We start from the raw sequence: 18,436 nt of genomic DNA, 5'->3' as shown, positions 1-18,436 counted from the left end.
AGGTGGTCAAACTACCCACTGTGCCACCGTGACACCCAATTATTTTTATCATTATTATTATTAATATTATTATTATAATTAAATAAAAATTAACAGGAGGAGGTGTTTAAAACCTTCGTTCTCCGTGACACTAGGCTGAATATCTTTGCAGATGAACAATGCAATAGCATTCGTTATTGGCGTAGAGCGAGCAGAACTGTTGCGCATGGAAAAAAAAAAAAACTTGCAATGCTTTTCTCACCACTTTTGGAGCTGGTTGAAGCAGTGCGAAAGCCGGGGATGCAGAAACACTGGAAGATGCTTCCACAACAACACCGTGGCGCCGCTTCAAGTGAGATATAGTCATACTGCCCGCGTATTTACAGATGCGCGGCACATTTTGCAAATTGCATCTGTCCTGTCATGTCGTCCATCCTTAAATCCATAATGTTGCTGGCCATACTTTAGATTTAAAACTCAGTGGGGAATAAAATGTTTGTTTTGCTTTTCGCGCTTTCTGAGGGCGCACCACTAGCTTCATCCGCACACCTGATACACTGAGTTGTAGTGTGTGCACATCCGCAAATCCGTTGCTAAGGCTTACTTTATGTAGGTCGATTAAATTATGCGCCAAAAACAGGTTGACAACACTTGTTAATAAATAAAAAATACATTCTATATTAAAAATATAAGCTGTATCTCGGAAAAATCGATGCATCTCGCAAAAACCGATGCATCTCGATTTGCTTCCAAAATTTCATTCATCCTCTGCTGCTCAACCGATGCACTCGCATCGTGCACGCGCATAACCGCGTATCGATACATATCGGTTAATCTTCCCATCCCTACTGCATACAGAACACATATAACACCAGGATAAGAGCGTGCATCTCAAACACGCTCAGCCTGAGCACGGTCAAGATGGCGCTGATACAGTGACAAAGACAAAAAATAATGGCAAATATGAGTGCTCAACCCGAGAAAATTTGAGCCAAGTACAACATATTAGACATGACAGGACTACTGTCCGGAATCTGCCACCAAAACAAGAATTAACAAGACCAAAATGGCAGAATCCTGACACACCTTTGAATCAGTTCAACTTTTCTGAATGTACTCTCTGAGGACTCTTCGATTAGTATATCTGTTCAGCTTCTTCTTTTAAACTTTCAAGTCAGTCAGTCAGATGGCAATAACTTAGTACATGTGGTCAAGAAAAAAGTTCAAACAGAGCATCAGAATGTGGTAAAAAGTCATTTTATATAGGGATAGCTCACCCAAAAATGTATTTACTTGCCCTTAAGAAGTTTTTGTTCTGTTGAACACAAAAAAATGATATTCTGTAGAAAGCCTAAAACCTGTAACCATTCACTTTCATGGTAGAAAAAAACTGATGAACAGAAACTTAACACGTAAAGTGTAACTATTTTGATTTTTGGGTGAACTGTCCCATTAAGTGACTGGTCTGAGTATTTCAGAAACTGATGATCTGCTAGGATTTTCAAGCAGAACCATCTCTAAGTTTTACAGAGAATGTTTTCCTGTTAGAAAATATCCAGTGAGTGGCAGTTCTATTGGCAAAAACATCTTGTTGATGCCAGAGGTCAGAGGAGAATTATCAGACTGGTTTGAATTGAAATAACCACAAGTTACTGAGGTCTGCAGAAATGCATCTCTGAACACACAACACTTTGAACCTTGATCAGATGAGCTTCTGCAGCAGAAGACAACATCAACTAACCCTCCTGTCAGAAAAGAAAAGCTGACTAGGAATACTATTGACAAGAGCTCAGCAACATTAGACGATAAAAGAAAGATGAGCCTCTGCTTGAACACTGAGATGGTAGACTCAATATTTGGAATAAACAACATGAAAACATGGATCCATCCAGCCATGTATAATTGGTTCAGGCTACCAGTGGTGGTGTAATGGGCTATCTGAGTATCATTGCTGACCATGTCCGTCCCTTTATGACCACAGTGTGATCATCTTGTGATGGCTACTTCCAGCAGGATGATGCCATATTATGTGACGAATTTCAGACTGGTATCATGAACCTGACAGAGAGTTCACACAGTATACTCAAATGGCCTTCACTGTTACCAGATCCTAATCCAGCAGAGCACCTTTGGGATGTGCTGGACAGGGAAGTTCACATCATGTTCAAACTGCTAATCTTATCCACTCTATTGGCCAAATAAAATGCATTTTTATGTTTAAAAAATCATTTTAAATGGATAAAAAAAGTTTTAAAGTCTTAGCTGTAACCACTTCAGTCCAACATCACCTGCACACTGTGAAAGAGGACACGATCAGATGTCATCCTGTCAATCAAACTATGAACCTACAGTAAGAATCAATACAAGGTGTTACACAATATCATCCTCTGAATATCGATGTGTCCGTTCACGCTGGTCTTCTTATATGATTGCTTACTTATTCTTGACAGTGATTCTCCGCTCAATATGACAACGACCTTTGTGTACAAGATTGTGGGTGTGGTTCTTGCTGTCATGTTTATTGCATTTGAATTGCAGAGGTGGGATTTCATGAGGACAGACAGGACCTTACAGTACAGCAGGGTTTCAGATCATTTTAGCTCTCGACCCCCAAAATAACAATGCCAGTGATGTGTGACCCTCAATGTTTTCTAAAGTGGTTATAAATATATAAACCTTACAAATTAGTGCACACATACTAATAGGCCTAAGTCTATTCATCATTTAGTTTTGAAGAACGCCACTTGGAGTCGAAGACCATCCTCCATGTTCAGTTGTGGCCTGGATTTATTTTCAATGTATGTGAGTGCCATAAGGGTGTCAGAAAATTTTACCTGGTGCCAAAAAATCAATGTGTTTTAAAATAAAAATCACACCAGGGGTTACAAAAAAATTAAAGGCTTTTTATTTGCATGTTGTTGTTTTTTAATGAACTATTAATTATTAATACTATTTTAATACTAATACTATATTAATACTATTTTAATAACTGCATTTTTTTATAGATAAAATATGGTAACTCTAATACTTTAATCAAATGAATTAGATTTTTGGAAATCTACAAGAATCTCCCCTTATTGTCCCACAACTCCCCAGGCAGTCCCGACCCCCACTTTGGAAACCACTGCCTTACTGTGAGTTAATTTCAAACAGATTACAAAACCAGAGAACATTTGTTTTCCAGTGTAGTTGGAGTTAGAGATTTCAAGCTTCATTTCTCATGCCTGTGAGGCAAGTGTTTGCTAAGATTCCAGTGTGTTTGCTGGCCCCAGAGGGTTCATATAAATGAAGCTGCAGAAACTGTTGTAAAGAACTCTAATATGGACTGAGCCCTTGCCCCAGTGAATAGTCAGTCTATATCAATCAATGATTGGCTCCTTAATTAGAAGGCAGGGTTTCCTTTGCTAGTGTGGCCATTTTGGCCATTACATTTTCCCCATTCAAAACAATTCACAATATTCTTTAATGTATGAGCGAGAGCAGTCTTGGAACTTTGTTGGCTCTAGACGTTCGGTTTAATCAGTGGTGTGCACTCTCAGAAATAAAGGTGAGCTGTCACTGGGCTGATACCTTTTCCAAAGGTACACATTTGTACTTAAAAGGTCCATATTGGTACCTCAAAGGTATATCTTAGTACCAACAAATTTTAAGAGGAACACGTTTGTACCTTTTAGGTACTAATATGTACTCTTGAGGTATTAATATGAACCTCTTAGGTATAAATTTATAGCTTTTACAAAGGTACCACCCCAGTAAAAGCTTGCGTCTCTTTATTTCTGAGTGTGTAAGGTAACCAATTACAACTACTCAAATTGTAATTTACTAAGTAGTTATAAAAATGTGTACTTTTACTTTCCCTTGAATACATTTTTAGTGCTGTATCGGTTCTTTTACTCCAATATTTTCCTTCAACTTACAGTCACTATTCACCACTTTATTATTTCTTCTCCATGGGGATTGGCTGAGTAGTAAAATCAGTCCAGTGATTCCTGTCCAATCAAATATCTCATAGAAAGTAAATTGCATCATGCTATACAACCTCAAGACATAGGCACTTTATAAATGCAGCACGTTTGGAAGCATTAAAAGTGTCCAAAAAGATGTCCAAAATCTTTACACACAATGACAGAAAGACTGCATCTCCCTGATGTGAAGATGATGATGAATGGCCACTGCATGATGAATAAAACCACCAAATGCAAATCTTTTCACAGTGTAATACTCGCCGCTCACTTCTCTTGAGTACTTTTAAAAGGGCTACTTTTTACTCATACTTTAATGAGTATTTACAACAGATACTTTTACAGTACTTGCCCTACATTTTTGGGCAAGTAATATTACTTTTACATGAGTAGGATTTTTTAGGACTCTTCCCACCACTGGGTTTAATTTACTTCATTCAGTTTGTTATCTTGCTTGATGTTGCACACTTTTATTTTCTTAGTGTTATTTTATTTTTTATGTATTGTCAGAATCACAGTTGTTTGTAGTTTGAGCGTTTACTGCAGTTTATTATTCCTATACCTTCTATAGACAATTGAGTCAGAAGTTCTAAAACTATCACATAATAAAGTTAACTTTCACATTGCAGAATAAAGTCAATACGAGTGACACATCTTGTGTATTCTAGAGTCTTTGGCTTTACCCACACAGCATTCACCAGCTGGCTTCCATTACATCAACATGAAGAAATGCCTGCAAAGATAGATATAGCACATCATGTAAACAGGATATCTGGAATTCCAAAACTGTCACTTTTTCCTGTTGTTGTTTTAAATTTCACATTTTGGAGATTTCAAAAGTTAAGATTTCAAAAATGGGCAAGATTTTAAGATTGATTGGAATACGCCACTGCAGGACAGAAGAGTAATAGTGCATGTCCTTTTCTGTAGATAGCACTGCTTGCTTGGTGTGTTTAAAACAATAAGCTCATTTTGCCAGACCTGCAGGTTTGTGTTTGTGTTCGGAAACAGCAGGAAAAAACCCAGAAAAGCTGCATTGTGCTCTTGCCAGGTGGAGAGAATGTGGATTGCTCTTCAAAGCTGAGGAGTGAGCAGGGATTGCTCAGGGTGGAAATAGACAGAAATAAGCAGGTCTTCTCTGAACAGGACCGGACACTTCTGTCACTTCTTTTTCATTTCATTTTTAGCCCACAGTGTGTGTCAGGTTTTTCGATTTAATGCTGCATTTGGGGAAAAAAATAAACAGAAATCTTAAGCAAAGCCATACTGTAAATTACCAATGCAATATTTTTAGTGAATTAATGATCAGCTATGTTGATATCAAGCTGTTGCATATCGAACCTACACACACTGATTTATTTTATGTCTTCTACTCACTCCTGCGGTCAACTATCTGGTAATCCAGCAATGCTATGTGAGCATTTTGAACTGAAATGAGCAAGCATTTCCAGTGTGGATCTCAACTGAAGTGCAAGGCTCTCTGCCACTATATGCGTCCAGGGAGCTGTGCGCTCAACTGGGGCCGAAGATGATGGATGTGGCCCTCGCGCTACTAGAGGAAGCCTCCATGTGTTTCAAGCTCCATAATACACCTACTCATTCATCTCCCTCCCTCCCTCCCATCCAGCACAACATTCCCATATGCTCTCAGTAATTACGGCCTGCATTTTCTCTCCGACTTACACACACACAGGAGAGGAACAAACACTCAGTGAAGGTGTATTTAAACGCTTTCCACCTTCTCGAGTGAGTAACGGCAGCTCTTACGCTCTCATTCTCTTTTTTACCCGTCTCCTTTTAGACTGGCAATAGCATTACAAGGCTCTTGGGGAAATAAAAGCTTTGATTGGAGCAGAGTTTAAAAGGGAATGGCTAAAACTGAAAGTCAAGCCGTTTTACTTCTCCTCATTCCACCCTGCAAACACGCTGCAGGAGTGGCCGCCGAGTGGCCTCCTGCTGCGAGACACGACAGATCAAAAACCCTCTCCTTCTCTCTAGCCCCCTCCCTTTATCCTCCACACTTTCTTTTTTCCACCCTCTGTCATTTCTTTTCCACTTATTCCGGTTCTGTCTTTTAATTTTATTTATTTATTTTATTTTATCCCTCTCAGTCAATCCTCTTCTATTTTGCTCATCTGCTTTCATCTTTGAGACTGAAGAGTCTTTTTGGGTTGTGCGGAGGGAGGGATGGAGGGAGGTGTAAATGAAAAAGGATGATGGATTGGCTTGTTTAGCGAATTCAAGCGTGCCTCATTCCTTCACCCCAGATATGCAGGGCTCCTTTCTGTAGTTGAGTGGAGCAATTATTTTTTTAAATATGCGAAACCATTACATTTTAGACAAGGAGTTTGTGTAATTAATTTAACCCTTTCATCTAGTGATTTCTCCTTTTTTTAGTTTAGTGCAATTTCCTGTACTGCCATCAAGCATATTTTCCTGAACAAGAGATGCTCCAAGATTGTACCTTTTTTTGTGGACATACGGTGCCATCTTGTGGTTGAGAGATGGTATTAATCTATCTGTGTGGACTCATTGAGGGAACGAAGAAATAGAATCATAGTGATGGATAGGCGTGTCACAATAATCAATATATCAACTTATCGTACAACACGAGGACATATTTCAATACTTTTTGATGATGGAACATATACCGTTCATATATTAAAAACAATTCTAGCCACGTGTTAGCTGATTGCGCAGCCTCTATCACTACACTGTAAAACCCAATAAGTTAAGGTAACTCAAACCATTTGAGGAAACCGATTGCAACAAGCATTTAAGTTTAAAAACTAATCCTATGAGTACTGTGAACTTAGATAACTCAAGATAACTCAAACTAACAGAGTACTGTAAAACCTGATAAGTTAAAGCAACTCAAACTGTTTGCTACAAACCATTTGAGTAAAAAAACGAATCTATATGAGTACTGGGAACTTACTTTATTTAGGTTAAAGTAATGAGGCATTTTATTAAGTCTCTACTTAATAGAATAGAATTAACTTTCAGTATTTCTTTAGTTAACTACACTCATTTCACTTGATAAAGTTCACTGTTGGGTTTTACAGTGGATTGGAGGTGTCAGGTGGTTAAAAACATTTTATTAATTAATATAAATTACTAATATATTTTCATGTGGGTGCACAGCGGAATGATCCGCCAACTTATCCAGCTTATGTTTTACACAGCGCATGCCCTTCCAGCTGCAACCCATCTCTGGGAAACATCTATACACACTCATTCACACTCATACACTACGGACAATTTAGCCTACTTAATTCACCTATACCGCATGTCTTTGGACTGAGGGGGAAACCGGAGCACCCGGAAGAAACACGTGAACGTAGAGAGAACATGAAAACTCAGGAACGACAACTGACCCAGCTGAGGCTCAAACCAGCGACCTTCTTGCTATGAGGTGACAGCACTACAGCACTATTGTGAGATTTATTTCACAATGTTGTTGGTTTGTCACTATCAAACAGTTATAATTCTTTAAAATAATTTTTTTAATGCCACTGTTGACTTTGAAAGGGAAAAAGCTTGAATAAAGTAAATGATTAGAGGCAACATCAATTATAATACATTATTTATTTAAAAAAATATTTAAACACACACAAATTTATTAGTTTATACAAACAGAACAAACTCCAATCTTCATACAAATACACCCACATGCTTTTAATTACATAAATGTAAAATTTACAAAAATATAAATGATTTTGAAGCCTTGCCAGCAAATTTAAAGTCTGTTAAATAAGAATGCATCATTTTTAATGAATGGAATATAAGATGTCATTAGAAATGCCAACAAATATACTTTTCGCATTGAATCTTAGTATGTACATAATTGCTTATAATAAGGCGCACTAGGAAAAGCTGGTTTATTAGATTTAGTTTAAAAATCAGCTCATAGACCGTTTTATCTGGTTTCTAATTGTTAATACCTTAAAATCATAGTTTACCCAAATATGAAAATACTTACAAGTTACTCTCCCTCAAGTGATTGCAAAGTTCCAGTTTTGTTTTGTTCACAACTTTTGGAAACTTGAGAATTTTTGACTTTGAACTTGAGATTTTTTATTTAATTTTTTATCTTCTTTTGTGTCTAACAGAAGAAAGAAATCTAAACAGGTTTGTCGCAAATGCACGGTAAGTAAATCATGACAGAATATCATTTCTGAGAGAACTATCCCTTTAAATCCGTAACATAAACCAGTAACATGAATAGGTTGGTGAATTTCTGCTCTTCTAAATCATTACAGGTGATAAAAGCGTTTTACATTTATTCCACATTTTTCAAGTGTTTATTTATTTATTTTTTATCAGTTTTATTGATTGTTTATGAATTAGTTCTTTCTAATTTTTTTTGATCACTGGTGATCATAACACTTATGACATATTTGACTGTACTTGTGATATATTTAAAGATACTTATCTTAAACTAAAATTACATCTGTAAAACAATTTTGTTTATTTGTTTTTACTTTATGTAATTTACGCTTGTATTAAATATCTGTCCAAAGAAACAGGTGGCAATGTTGTTGCACCACTTCCTCTACCTGCACCAAGCCCTCAAAGCATAAAAATGGAAACGTGTAAAACCTTTATATCTGATGAGATGAAGGAAGTCAGATGCTGAAATGGGGTCAGAAAACTGGGCTCTGAATCTCACGCATGCACCTGAAAATTGATTACTTGCAAAAACATGCCAATTGTGTTCCACTTGATGCACAGGAGAATGTCTTTTAACTACACATTATGCTGATTAGTGCTGATTTGGCGGTCAAATGTTTAACTTGCTTGCTAACACACGCCACAACACAAAGCTGTATACATTTGGTACAACAAAGCATTTAAAATCAGTTCGAGATTTAAATGGCGCAAACTCTTGGAGTAAGTCTTGTTTCTAGTCCAAATATCGACAAATGTTTAAATCAAGAAGCATTTTCTAGACAAACAAAAACATATTGCCTTTTTTTTCAGAAATAATGCAGCAAAATTAAGTGAGTTGTTCCTTAAAAGAAGCAAAATTATCTTATTTTTAATTTTGACATAACATTATTTTGCTTACTGCATTAGCAGATTAAAACCCCATGCAAAAACCACGGAAAAACCCACCTAATTTTGACATTATTTCGTAATGCAAGACAATATTTTTTTGTTTGTCTGCTTCTTGAAATGCTCTTGACAAACAATCTAAATAAGAAAAGCGTAGGGCTACTGTTTAAGAGTAGCAACCAAGGAAATCACTATAATTGTTATTTGTTTTATCTTTACAACATGTCAAATACCATAAATCACTATATAACATGTTTCAATCATTAGAGACACAAACGACATTAGAAGATGAGGTTTTAAAAAGTCTACATTTTTCATCATATTATTTTCACTTACTATAAAGAAGTCATAGTTAAAAATAGTTGTTTTGTATAATGTTTGGATTACACTTTGGTAATATCATCATAAAAATATGAATACTCTAACAGATAAATGAGTTGATCCTATTGAAGAAATCTTTGGAACTTTTTATAATTATTTAAATGACTGCTAAACTGTGTTTTGTCCTTAGCAATAATGTTCCTCGGGTTGTTCAGGTATCACTTTATCAATCACTTTATCAATATATTATTGGTTGCACTTTGTTTTACTGTAAGTATATATATATATATATATATATATATATATATATATATATATATATATATATATATATATATATATATATATATATATATATATATATATATGTGTGTGTGTGTGTGTGTGTGTGTGTGTGTGTGTGTGTGTGTGTGTGTGTGTGTGTGTGTGTGTGTGTGTGTGTGTATGTGTGTGTGTGTGTGTGTGTGTGTGCCGTACAGTAGTTTATTCATTGTGTAGGTAACCGTAAAACTGAGAAAGCCAATTATAACTAATAGGTTTAATAGGTTTGATAACTGTTTTCCCCGGTGGAGTATATTTTGGCCAAACCAGTTGACATAGTTAGTTGTGCATTCTGATACCATCATAAACACTGAAGTCAAAGCTTTGCAGACGGTTGATCTTTTGCTTTCTTGCTTGGGGATGTTTGCCTCCTCGCTTGGGGTGGTTTAGTGATGCGTAATAGATTTCTGTACTGGCATCCTGTGGAAACATTGTGTCATTTTGTATAAAACACCAGAGGCTCCACAATAGCGTTTCATTACCATTAGATTTGGCAGAACAAATTTGCTAAAGAAAAGATTTTAATATAAATGCACCATTTTGATAGATCATGAAATATACATAAATTTTGTTTAGGCCTATATTATATTATATTATATTATATTATATTATATTATATTATATTATATTATATTATATTATATTATATTATATTATATTATATTATATTATATTATATTATATTATATTATATCCAACGTTTACCTCTTAAAGAATCTGTAAAATGTCAATAATTTTAGAAAAATTAGAAGAGGTTATACAAAAATTTATACAAAACGGTTCTAACTAATATCACTACAATTTGTAACTTTTTGATTTAGTGACGATCTCATTTCATTTTTACATTTTAGCATAATTTGCTCATGTCCCAGTGACGGTTGGGTTTCGAGGTGGTTTGTGGTCTCACGCCTCGCTTAAAAAATTTTAAAAGGAATGAAATTTCATTTTCACACAACTAAACTTGAATTAGCCACTTAACTGAAAAAACATAAAAACGTTATGTTTCTTTGTGAGATCGGGGTGGATATTTAACATAAAGTTTACATATAGTATACAACACAAAAAGCTGAAATTATATTTTTTTAAAAAGTTAACATGACCTTGGTTTCCAATACTGTGTGGTTTCCTGATGATCTATGAGTGTTTTATTTATTTATTTATTTGTTTTTTTTTATTTGTTTGTTTATTTATCTATTGCTTTCTTATTGCTTTTATGAGTCTTTTTATTTGTTCTGAACTGTTAATTTGATGGCTGTTCTTGTTCTTGTGAGATTTGTCTTTTCACTCCGAGGATATTTGCGGGACTCAAACACAACAAGGACAAGACTCAAACCCTCTTTGGTGCTCCAAAGGGAAACACGGGGCATTAAGAGATGAGGGTTAAAAACGTTTAAACATCATGAAGATCATATTTTCTTATTTTGTTGAAATATCATTGTTTTTCTTTTAGTGTGCCCTTCTGAAATGACAGAAAATACTTGCATTTTTTCAGGAAGACAAACTAAGTACAATTTACCTTGATCTTCAGATTCTAAAGGTTTCACCCCTGGCTCTTAATTGACTTGTGTTTCGTTCTGTGAGGGTTTGAACCGTTTATTAATTGAGTCGTTCAATCATCCTCAGTACAAAAAGATGGATCGCAAAATAATACAGTCACAAAGCAGAAAAATACTCGTAGATCATCGGGAATCCACAAACACAGTATTGCAAAATCATGGGTGTGTAAACTTTTGCAGGGGGTTATTTTAATAATTTCAGCTTTAATTTTGTTTTATGATCTACTGTACTGTACTATACTCAGTCAGCACAGTGCAAAATAAAAAAGTATCATGCATTTTGTATGATCACAAAGAGCACAACTGTATATACAGTAGGATATGGGGACTAGTGCATTGTGCATAAGGAGTGCAACGTACAGCATAAGTCAAATGTTAAAGATTTGATGATAATGATGAAAGTCTCTTTTCTTGCAACATATAATAAAAACAGTAATATTGTGTCGTTTTATTTGAATTTGAATTTTTTTTATTTGAATTTAGAAATCATTCTACAATGCTTATTGGTAGTTTTGTTATCAATATTTTTGATTATTATTGGTGCTCAATTATTAATTGTGTTTATTCATATCAGTGCTAAACATTAGTATGCTTCATATTTTTGGGGGAAACTGATAAAACTAAATAAAAGTGTTAAATTAAACTAGCTTTGAATCATAGCAGTATTACATGCAATCTAAAGTTGCGTCAAATATGGACAAACCCAATATTGAGTTAATTGTTTTTAAAATTAAATTGACTGTATACATTTTAGCCCAACAATGGAGTACAACATAGGTCTCAAACTCAATTCCTATAGGGTCACAGCTCTGCACAGTTCTGCTCCAACCCTAATCAAATACAGCTGATCTAAATAATCTAGGTGTTCAAAAGAGTCTTGAACACTTTGATTTGTTGGATCAGCTGTGTTTGGTTAGGTTTGGAGTAAAATTGTGCAGAGCTGCAGCCCTCCTGCAATTGAGTTTGAGACCCATTACAATAACCAATAATATTTTAGTGTGAAAAAATATATTGACAATATAAAATGTTATATCAAATAGTTTTCTATTTTAAACTATTACTGTTTCCACTGTATTTGTAACTTGAAAACAAACTAACTAACTATCTAACTAACTATTGACATCCTTGGCTCACCAGCAAAGCAAAATTAGTCAAATGACATACAATAAAATAGTATCACAATAATTACTCCAGTTACACAAATGACACAGAAGCAAATACAATATTCCTGATCACATTAATGCAAGATCAGAGCAGACTTCTCTGCATATCTGTGTGCTGTGTTTACCTGTTCCGGATTCAATTGTCTTTGCATGTCAGAGCTGCTTTGATGACCTTCAGGCTCCTTCACATCTGTGAACAGTCAACAAAAACAATTAATTAGTTAGTTCAAATGTACTCAAGGATTAGTTTACACAAAAAAATTAAATGTCCTTATACTTTACTAAATGTTACTAAATACAGACTTCTGTATATTACAGAGCTAGTCAAGCTTTGTAATAAAATGTTGTTAATTTTTTAAGATGGCAGATTGTTTCATTCTGCAATAACACATTTTAAGCCCTTTGAAGATGCATTAAAAACTGCAGTTTATCATTTAAAACTATTCGTCATCAATCTTAGAAATCTACTATTCTCAGAGAAATCCTGTAATGTTTTCCTTAAAAATAATCATTTCTTTCCAACTGTACTGAATAAAAAAAGACATGAACATCTTGGATAGGAAGGGGGTGAGTAAACTCTGGATTGTTCTTTTTTTAATTACTGTTATTATTATTATGAAAGTGAACTAATTCTTTAAACACAAGGCTTATTGTTGATTTCACACAACTGCTATGTTTAAAACAGAAACAGTGCTTTCTGATCTCACCTGTCTTGCAGCAGCAGATGTAGACACACAGAGCCAAAATGGCCGAGAGAAGAGAAGACAAAGGACACAGTGTTAGCAGCATCAGCCGGTAATGCCAACAGTCACACACAGACACAGACTCCGGAGGACTGTCTGAGGTCAACACTGAGGAAATAATGTTTATTAATGACCGCTTGATAATATTACTCTTTTCTATTATTTTAACTCGTTCATTTGATTCACTGATGGCTATACAGTGCTCAGCACATATAGGTACAGCCCTCACAAATCTCTCTTTTAAATTCATATTTTTAATAGGAAGCTATGTGATATTATTTTTCTGCATATACATTTGATTAGTCAGTACTGAAGCTAAATCTGGAGCTTATCAACAACAAAGGAACTTTCAATAATGGTTCAAAAACTAGTACATCCAAATTTATGTTACAAAAAATATCAAATACAAATTTAAAAAGAGGGAAAGCAAGAAAAGCAAAAAAATAAACTAAAATAAATGAATAAATAAATTAAAAAAATAAATAAATAAATGAATAAATAAATTAGTTTAAATTTTCTAGGTTGTAATTATTATTTTTTTTTTACAATATTTTACTTGAATTTAATTGTATTATCTGTCAATTCCTAAATATGTTTGGGGACTAAAATATTATTTTAATAAATATATCTGTTTAATAAATCTGTTTTGTTTAAATGCACCAAAATACATTACCTATATTCACTGAGAAATTAATACAAATATTCATTTTCAAAATGGGGTGTACTCAATTATGCTGAACATAATATATTGTATATATACGCATAATATACTGTATGCTATATTGTACATTTACATGTACAATATAGTGTATAATACTCATTGCACACTTTTCTGTCACAGAATCAAAAACCTTAATTTCTCTTTGGATACCATTTATGCTGGATGTCTTTTCTCTCTTCCATTTAACAACATTTAATTCAACATTGAATTAAATTGAATTGAATTGAATTGAATTGAATTGAATTGAATTGAATTAAAACAACAGTGCTTTGCTTCCTGTGAAAACTTGACATATATTTTGGTTATCCAAGTTTGTTCCCCTGTTCAAATGTAAAATTATTTCACAGACTAATAAAGAAAGCTCATACAGTACACTCTTAGAAATAATGTCACTTGTGTGGTACCTTTCGAAAAAGGTCCACAATAATACCTTAAGGGTACATATTAGTACCTAAAAATTTTCAGAGGAATACTTTTGTATTTTTAGGTACTAATATGTACCCTTGAGGTATTAATATGGACCTTTTAGTTACAAATTTGTAACTTTCGAAAAGGTACCACCCCAGTGACAGATCATGTATACCTTTATTTCTAAGAGTGTAGGTTCTAACATCTATTAAATAAAATGTGTGCATTATAAGGACAGACATTGTGCTGCAGCGGGTCATCTGGAGAAGGGAAAGAAATACGATTTCTATTACTCCAGTATTAGCATCTATAAATTGTATTACATTTCATTTTTAGAATTAAATAAAAAAATTTAATTTGTGGATAAATCTTTAAATAATCAGTCTCTTAAATTTTCTTGCAAATTCACTGGCTCTTTATAATCCATCTATATGACTGAGATTAAAAACTAAATCACAAACTTCTCATGTTGTCCAGGAAAAGATGTAAACTCAACACCTGATACCTGATAGTACCTGATAGTTCCTTTTGAAAGGTTCAAGGCTATAGGTGAATTGGGTGAGCTAAATTGGCCATAGTTTATGTGTGTATGTTCTGGTCCATCAGGGTGGGGGATGAGCGTTGGCTTATTGCCCCCCTTTTAAAAATTAGATGTTACAAAACACTTACATGGTGTGGCTAATATGTGTGTATGTCCTGGTCCTCCAGGTTGGGGGTTGAGCATTGGGCTAACGACCCACCTTGTAAAAATTAGATGTTACAAAACACCACCCATACAACAGCCCTATAGGTCCTTTTGAAAGGTAATCATTTAATAATTACTTCTAAGAGTAAATGGTGACCAAGTTTTTACAATAATGGTGCTAAAAATGTAGAATTTAAAAAAGCACCGTCATGACTTCAACCCTTCATCAATGGATGTGGTAGTGGGAATAATGGTTGGGAGAAAAAAAAAAAAAAAAAAAATATATATAAAGTTTTTGCATTCTCTTGCTAAATTTTGTATTCCCTCGGAATACATTTTCAGTCCCTCGCGAAGATGTTTTGTGTTCACTCATAATACTTTTGTGTTACCTTGCAAAACTGTTGTGTTCCACAAAAATTTTTTGTTCACTTTATTTATTTATTTTTTTCCAACTCCTTTTTTCTCCCCACTATGTCCCACCACATTTATAGTTATAGTTTGAATGATATTTAATGTAGTTTTCTTTTTTGTGTGTGTCTTTATAATTATTATTATTATTATTATTATTATTATTATTATTTGTTTATATTGTTTTCATTCATTCATATTTACTTCTGTACACTGAGTTATAATGATGTTGTGATGTTTTGTTTCAGTTAACAACATTTAATTATTCATTCATTTTTCTTTGGCTTAGTCTCTTTCATTTCGCCACAGCAGAATGAACCGCCAACTTATCCAGCATATGTTTTACACAGTGGATGCCCTTTTATGCTGCAACCCAGCACTAAGAAACATTCATTTACACACATACTGTACGCTACTGACAATTTAGCTTATTCAATTCATCTATACCGCATGTCTGTAAACCATAGCACATGGAGGAAAACCACGCAAACACAGGGAGAACATCAAACTCCACACAGGAATGCCAACTGACCCAGCTGGGGCTCAAACCAGTGACCTTCTTGTTGCGATTTGATCATGCTACCCATTGTGCCACATTGTCGCCCAAAATTTATTTAAATAAATTTTATTTTAAGTACATTATTTAGCTTCCTAATTTCTACCATTTGCTGTATGAAACAAGCTTACCAGGCGTAGTGAATGTGAGCTTTGTGAACGTATCACCATTGTGGTAAACCTTCCTCTCTGTGATTTTTCCATTCTCGTCGGTAATCTTTTCTCCCTCACTTGAACAATAATACAGACACAGGTCTGCTTCAGTGATGTTCTCGATCAATAAATCATAGGATTTGGAAGTAGGCCTATTGTCAGATAACACATGGAACCGTGGGACGGGTTCTGTCAGGCTCTTGTATGCAGAGACGACCAGAATTGGCTGGATTTGAAAAGAGCAGATCTTGACCCACTGAATGTCCTGTCCAAAGTTCTCACGGTCACAGTGTAGAGTCGCATTATCTCCAGGTTTGACCACCAGCTCCACCAGTTTTCCACAGACCGTCCAGTAAATGCAACTCAGTGCAACTACATCCACACAGAAATGATAGGACAAACAAAGGGAAAAAAATCAAACACACACATGCTTAAAGAAAAACACATCACACAGTACAGACTGCACTGAACAAAATCTACATATCTACATTAGATATGCATAGTTAAAGATGAAATATGAAGAGGCATCACTTACTGAGAGTGGCAATAGAAAGCTTCATGTTGACCACATCAGAATGACTGGTGGTGCTTGTGGCTCTTTAGAGTCTAACTGTCAGTGTGATTCCGCCTCTTGTTACGCAAAGATAAAACTTTACATTTATTCTCAGGTGCACTGGGACTGCTTGATAGTTTAACCATTAACTTATTTAAAATTACATTTATCTTTCATGCACAAATAAATTCATGGGAGGAAAATGTTTTGGAAGTGAAAAAAACAGTTATTTTTTTAATTTAAAAATGTTATTTATCTTTAATTATTTATTTTGATAAATTGTCTGCACTGATGAAAACTGTGCACATTAGATGCATCCTTACACTGAAGATGTTTGCTAGTTAGATCAAATTTACATTTTCTGACACACAAACAAATTTATTGGGCAAAATGTTCATGTTGGAAAAATGTATTTTATTGTTATCAATAGTCTGCACTGATGAAACTGTAGACTTTAGATATATTCTTAATTACACTATAAGGGTGTTTGCTATTGAATAAAAAGGTTTTGATAACTATAATATAACTATAAAAGTGTCCTTAAATATAAAAGTGATCTGTAACTTTAGATTTATTCCTAATTACACAGTTTTCTAGTTTAATTCATAACAACTGAAGTTGTATTAAATTTGCATTTATTTTCTGCGACACACACACAATGTGTTATGTGATTTGTTGTATAAATATGTGGCTGCAAACCTGCTGTAGTTGCTGTAAAGGTGGAGGGAGTCCAATGAATGATATCTGGGTCAGCGGTTTTAGTGGTGTGCAAGAACCTGTTGAAAACAAATTCCAATAATAGATGCGTAGGCATCAAATATTTTCCATGTTTCAGTCTGATGCACAAAGTATGTGCATTTTAAACAATTATATTTAACTCTCTCTCTCTCTCTCTCTCTCTCTCTCTCTCTCTCTCTCTCTCTCTCTCTCTCTCTCTCTCTCTGAAATTATTTGATTGTAGGTTCATTTTACATGTAATTGCTATGGCCTTGTTAATCTAACACATCTCAGTGCATGTTATTTTTACTTATTTTATGTATTAATGTGTTATATAATAATTAACTCTATTATTAAGGGGTCAATTTGACTCCATTCAATCTTTAACATCTACATAAACATGGCTTATTTAATGAGAAATTTAAATTTTACTTGATACACAAATAAACAAGTGTATATATGTTTTAAGTGGTGAGGTCAAATTAACTCTAGTGGGGAAAACTTGTTGCCGGACAAAATAATTAATAAAGGGACTACGCCGAAAGTAATATTTATTAATTTATAATAATAATAATAATAATAATAATAATAATAATAATAATAATAATAATAGGCTGTTCATTCTGCTGTGGCGACCCCAGATTAATAAAGGGACTGGGCCGAAAGGAAAATTAATAACTTAATTATTAATAACATAATAAGCTTTATTTTTATATAGGGCCTTTAAAAGAAACATCTCAAGGCACTTTACAGACAAAAAATGTGCAGCAGTAAAAGACACATGGATGAATGCAAAAAAAAAGTAATAATAAAAAAATATTTAAAAGCACATAAAATAATAATATTAGATCAAAAAATATATATAAAAGTCCAATAAAATCAAATAAAAGCTATCCTAAAAAGTTTTGATGATTTAAAAATACTCAGGGATTCTGCATTGCGAATATCAGAAGGTAAAATGTTCCACAATTAGGTGCCAATAAAGGGAATGACCAGTCTCCCATAGACTTTAGCTGCGTTGACTGAGCAGTTAAAAGGTCAGCATCAGACAAGCACGTAGGAGTGTATAGGATTAAAAGCTCAGATAAATATTGTGGTGCTGGGCCAGAGACACCCAAATTAGGGCCCGTGGG

General features: G+C 34.2%; 1 protein-coding gene across 1 annotated transcript; it reads right to left on the bottom strand.

The window, feature by feature from the left end:
* Window positions 1-9,802: 9,802 nt before the first annotated feature.
* LOC147844036 (uncharacterized) lies at window positions 9,803-16,593 on the bottom strand. The gene is made up of 5 exons (XM_087253016.1): window positions 16,569-16,593; window positions 16,013-16,405; window positions 13,068-13,211; window positions 12,486-12,550; window positions 9,803-10,061 (listed from the first exon to the last, which is right to left on the bottom strand). Exons 1-5 carry the CDS (start codon window positions 16,591-16,593, stop codon window positions 9,921-9,923), a joined length of 768 nt encoding a protein of 255 aa, XP_087109142.1. The 3' UTR covers window positions 9,803-9,920.
* Between the last annotated feature and the right edge of the window lie 1,843 nt (window positions 16,594-18,436).

This window comes from Danio rerio, chromosome 5 (genome assembly GCF_052040795.2).
Source record: "Danio rerio strain M-AB ecotype USA chromosome 5, GRCz13ab, whole genome shotgun sequence".
NCBI classification, from domain to species: Eukaryota; Metazoa; Chordata; class Actinopteri; order Cypriniformes; family Danionidae; genus Danio; species Danio rerio.
This window is presented reverse-complemented; position numbering and strand designations above follow the sequence as displayed.

What these genes read in the sequence shown, in the direction of transcription:
- LOC147844036 (XM_087253016.1), bottom strand. Translation starts at nt 16,593, where the DNA reads ATGAAGCTTTCTATTGCCACTCTCA. An exon ending in GCTCACATTCACTACGCCTG is followed by an intron (nt 13,212 to 16,012) that starts GTAAGCTTGTTT and finishes TTATTTCCTCAG; the next exon opens with TGTTGACCTCAGACAGTCCT. An exon ending in CATCTGCTGCTGCAAGACAG is followed by an intron (nt 12,551 to 13,067) that starts GTGAGATCAGAA and finishes GACTGTTCACAG; the next exon opens with ATGTGAAGGAGCCTGAAGGT.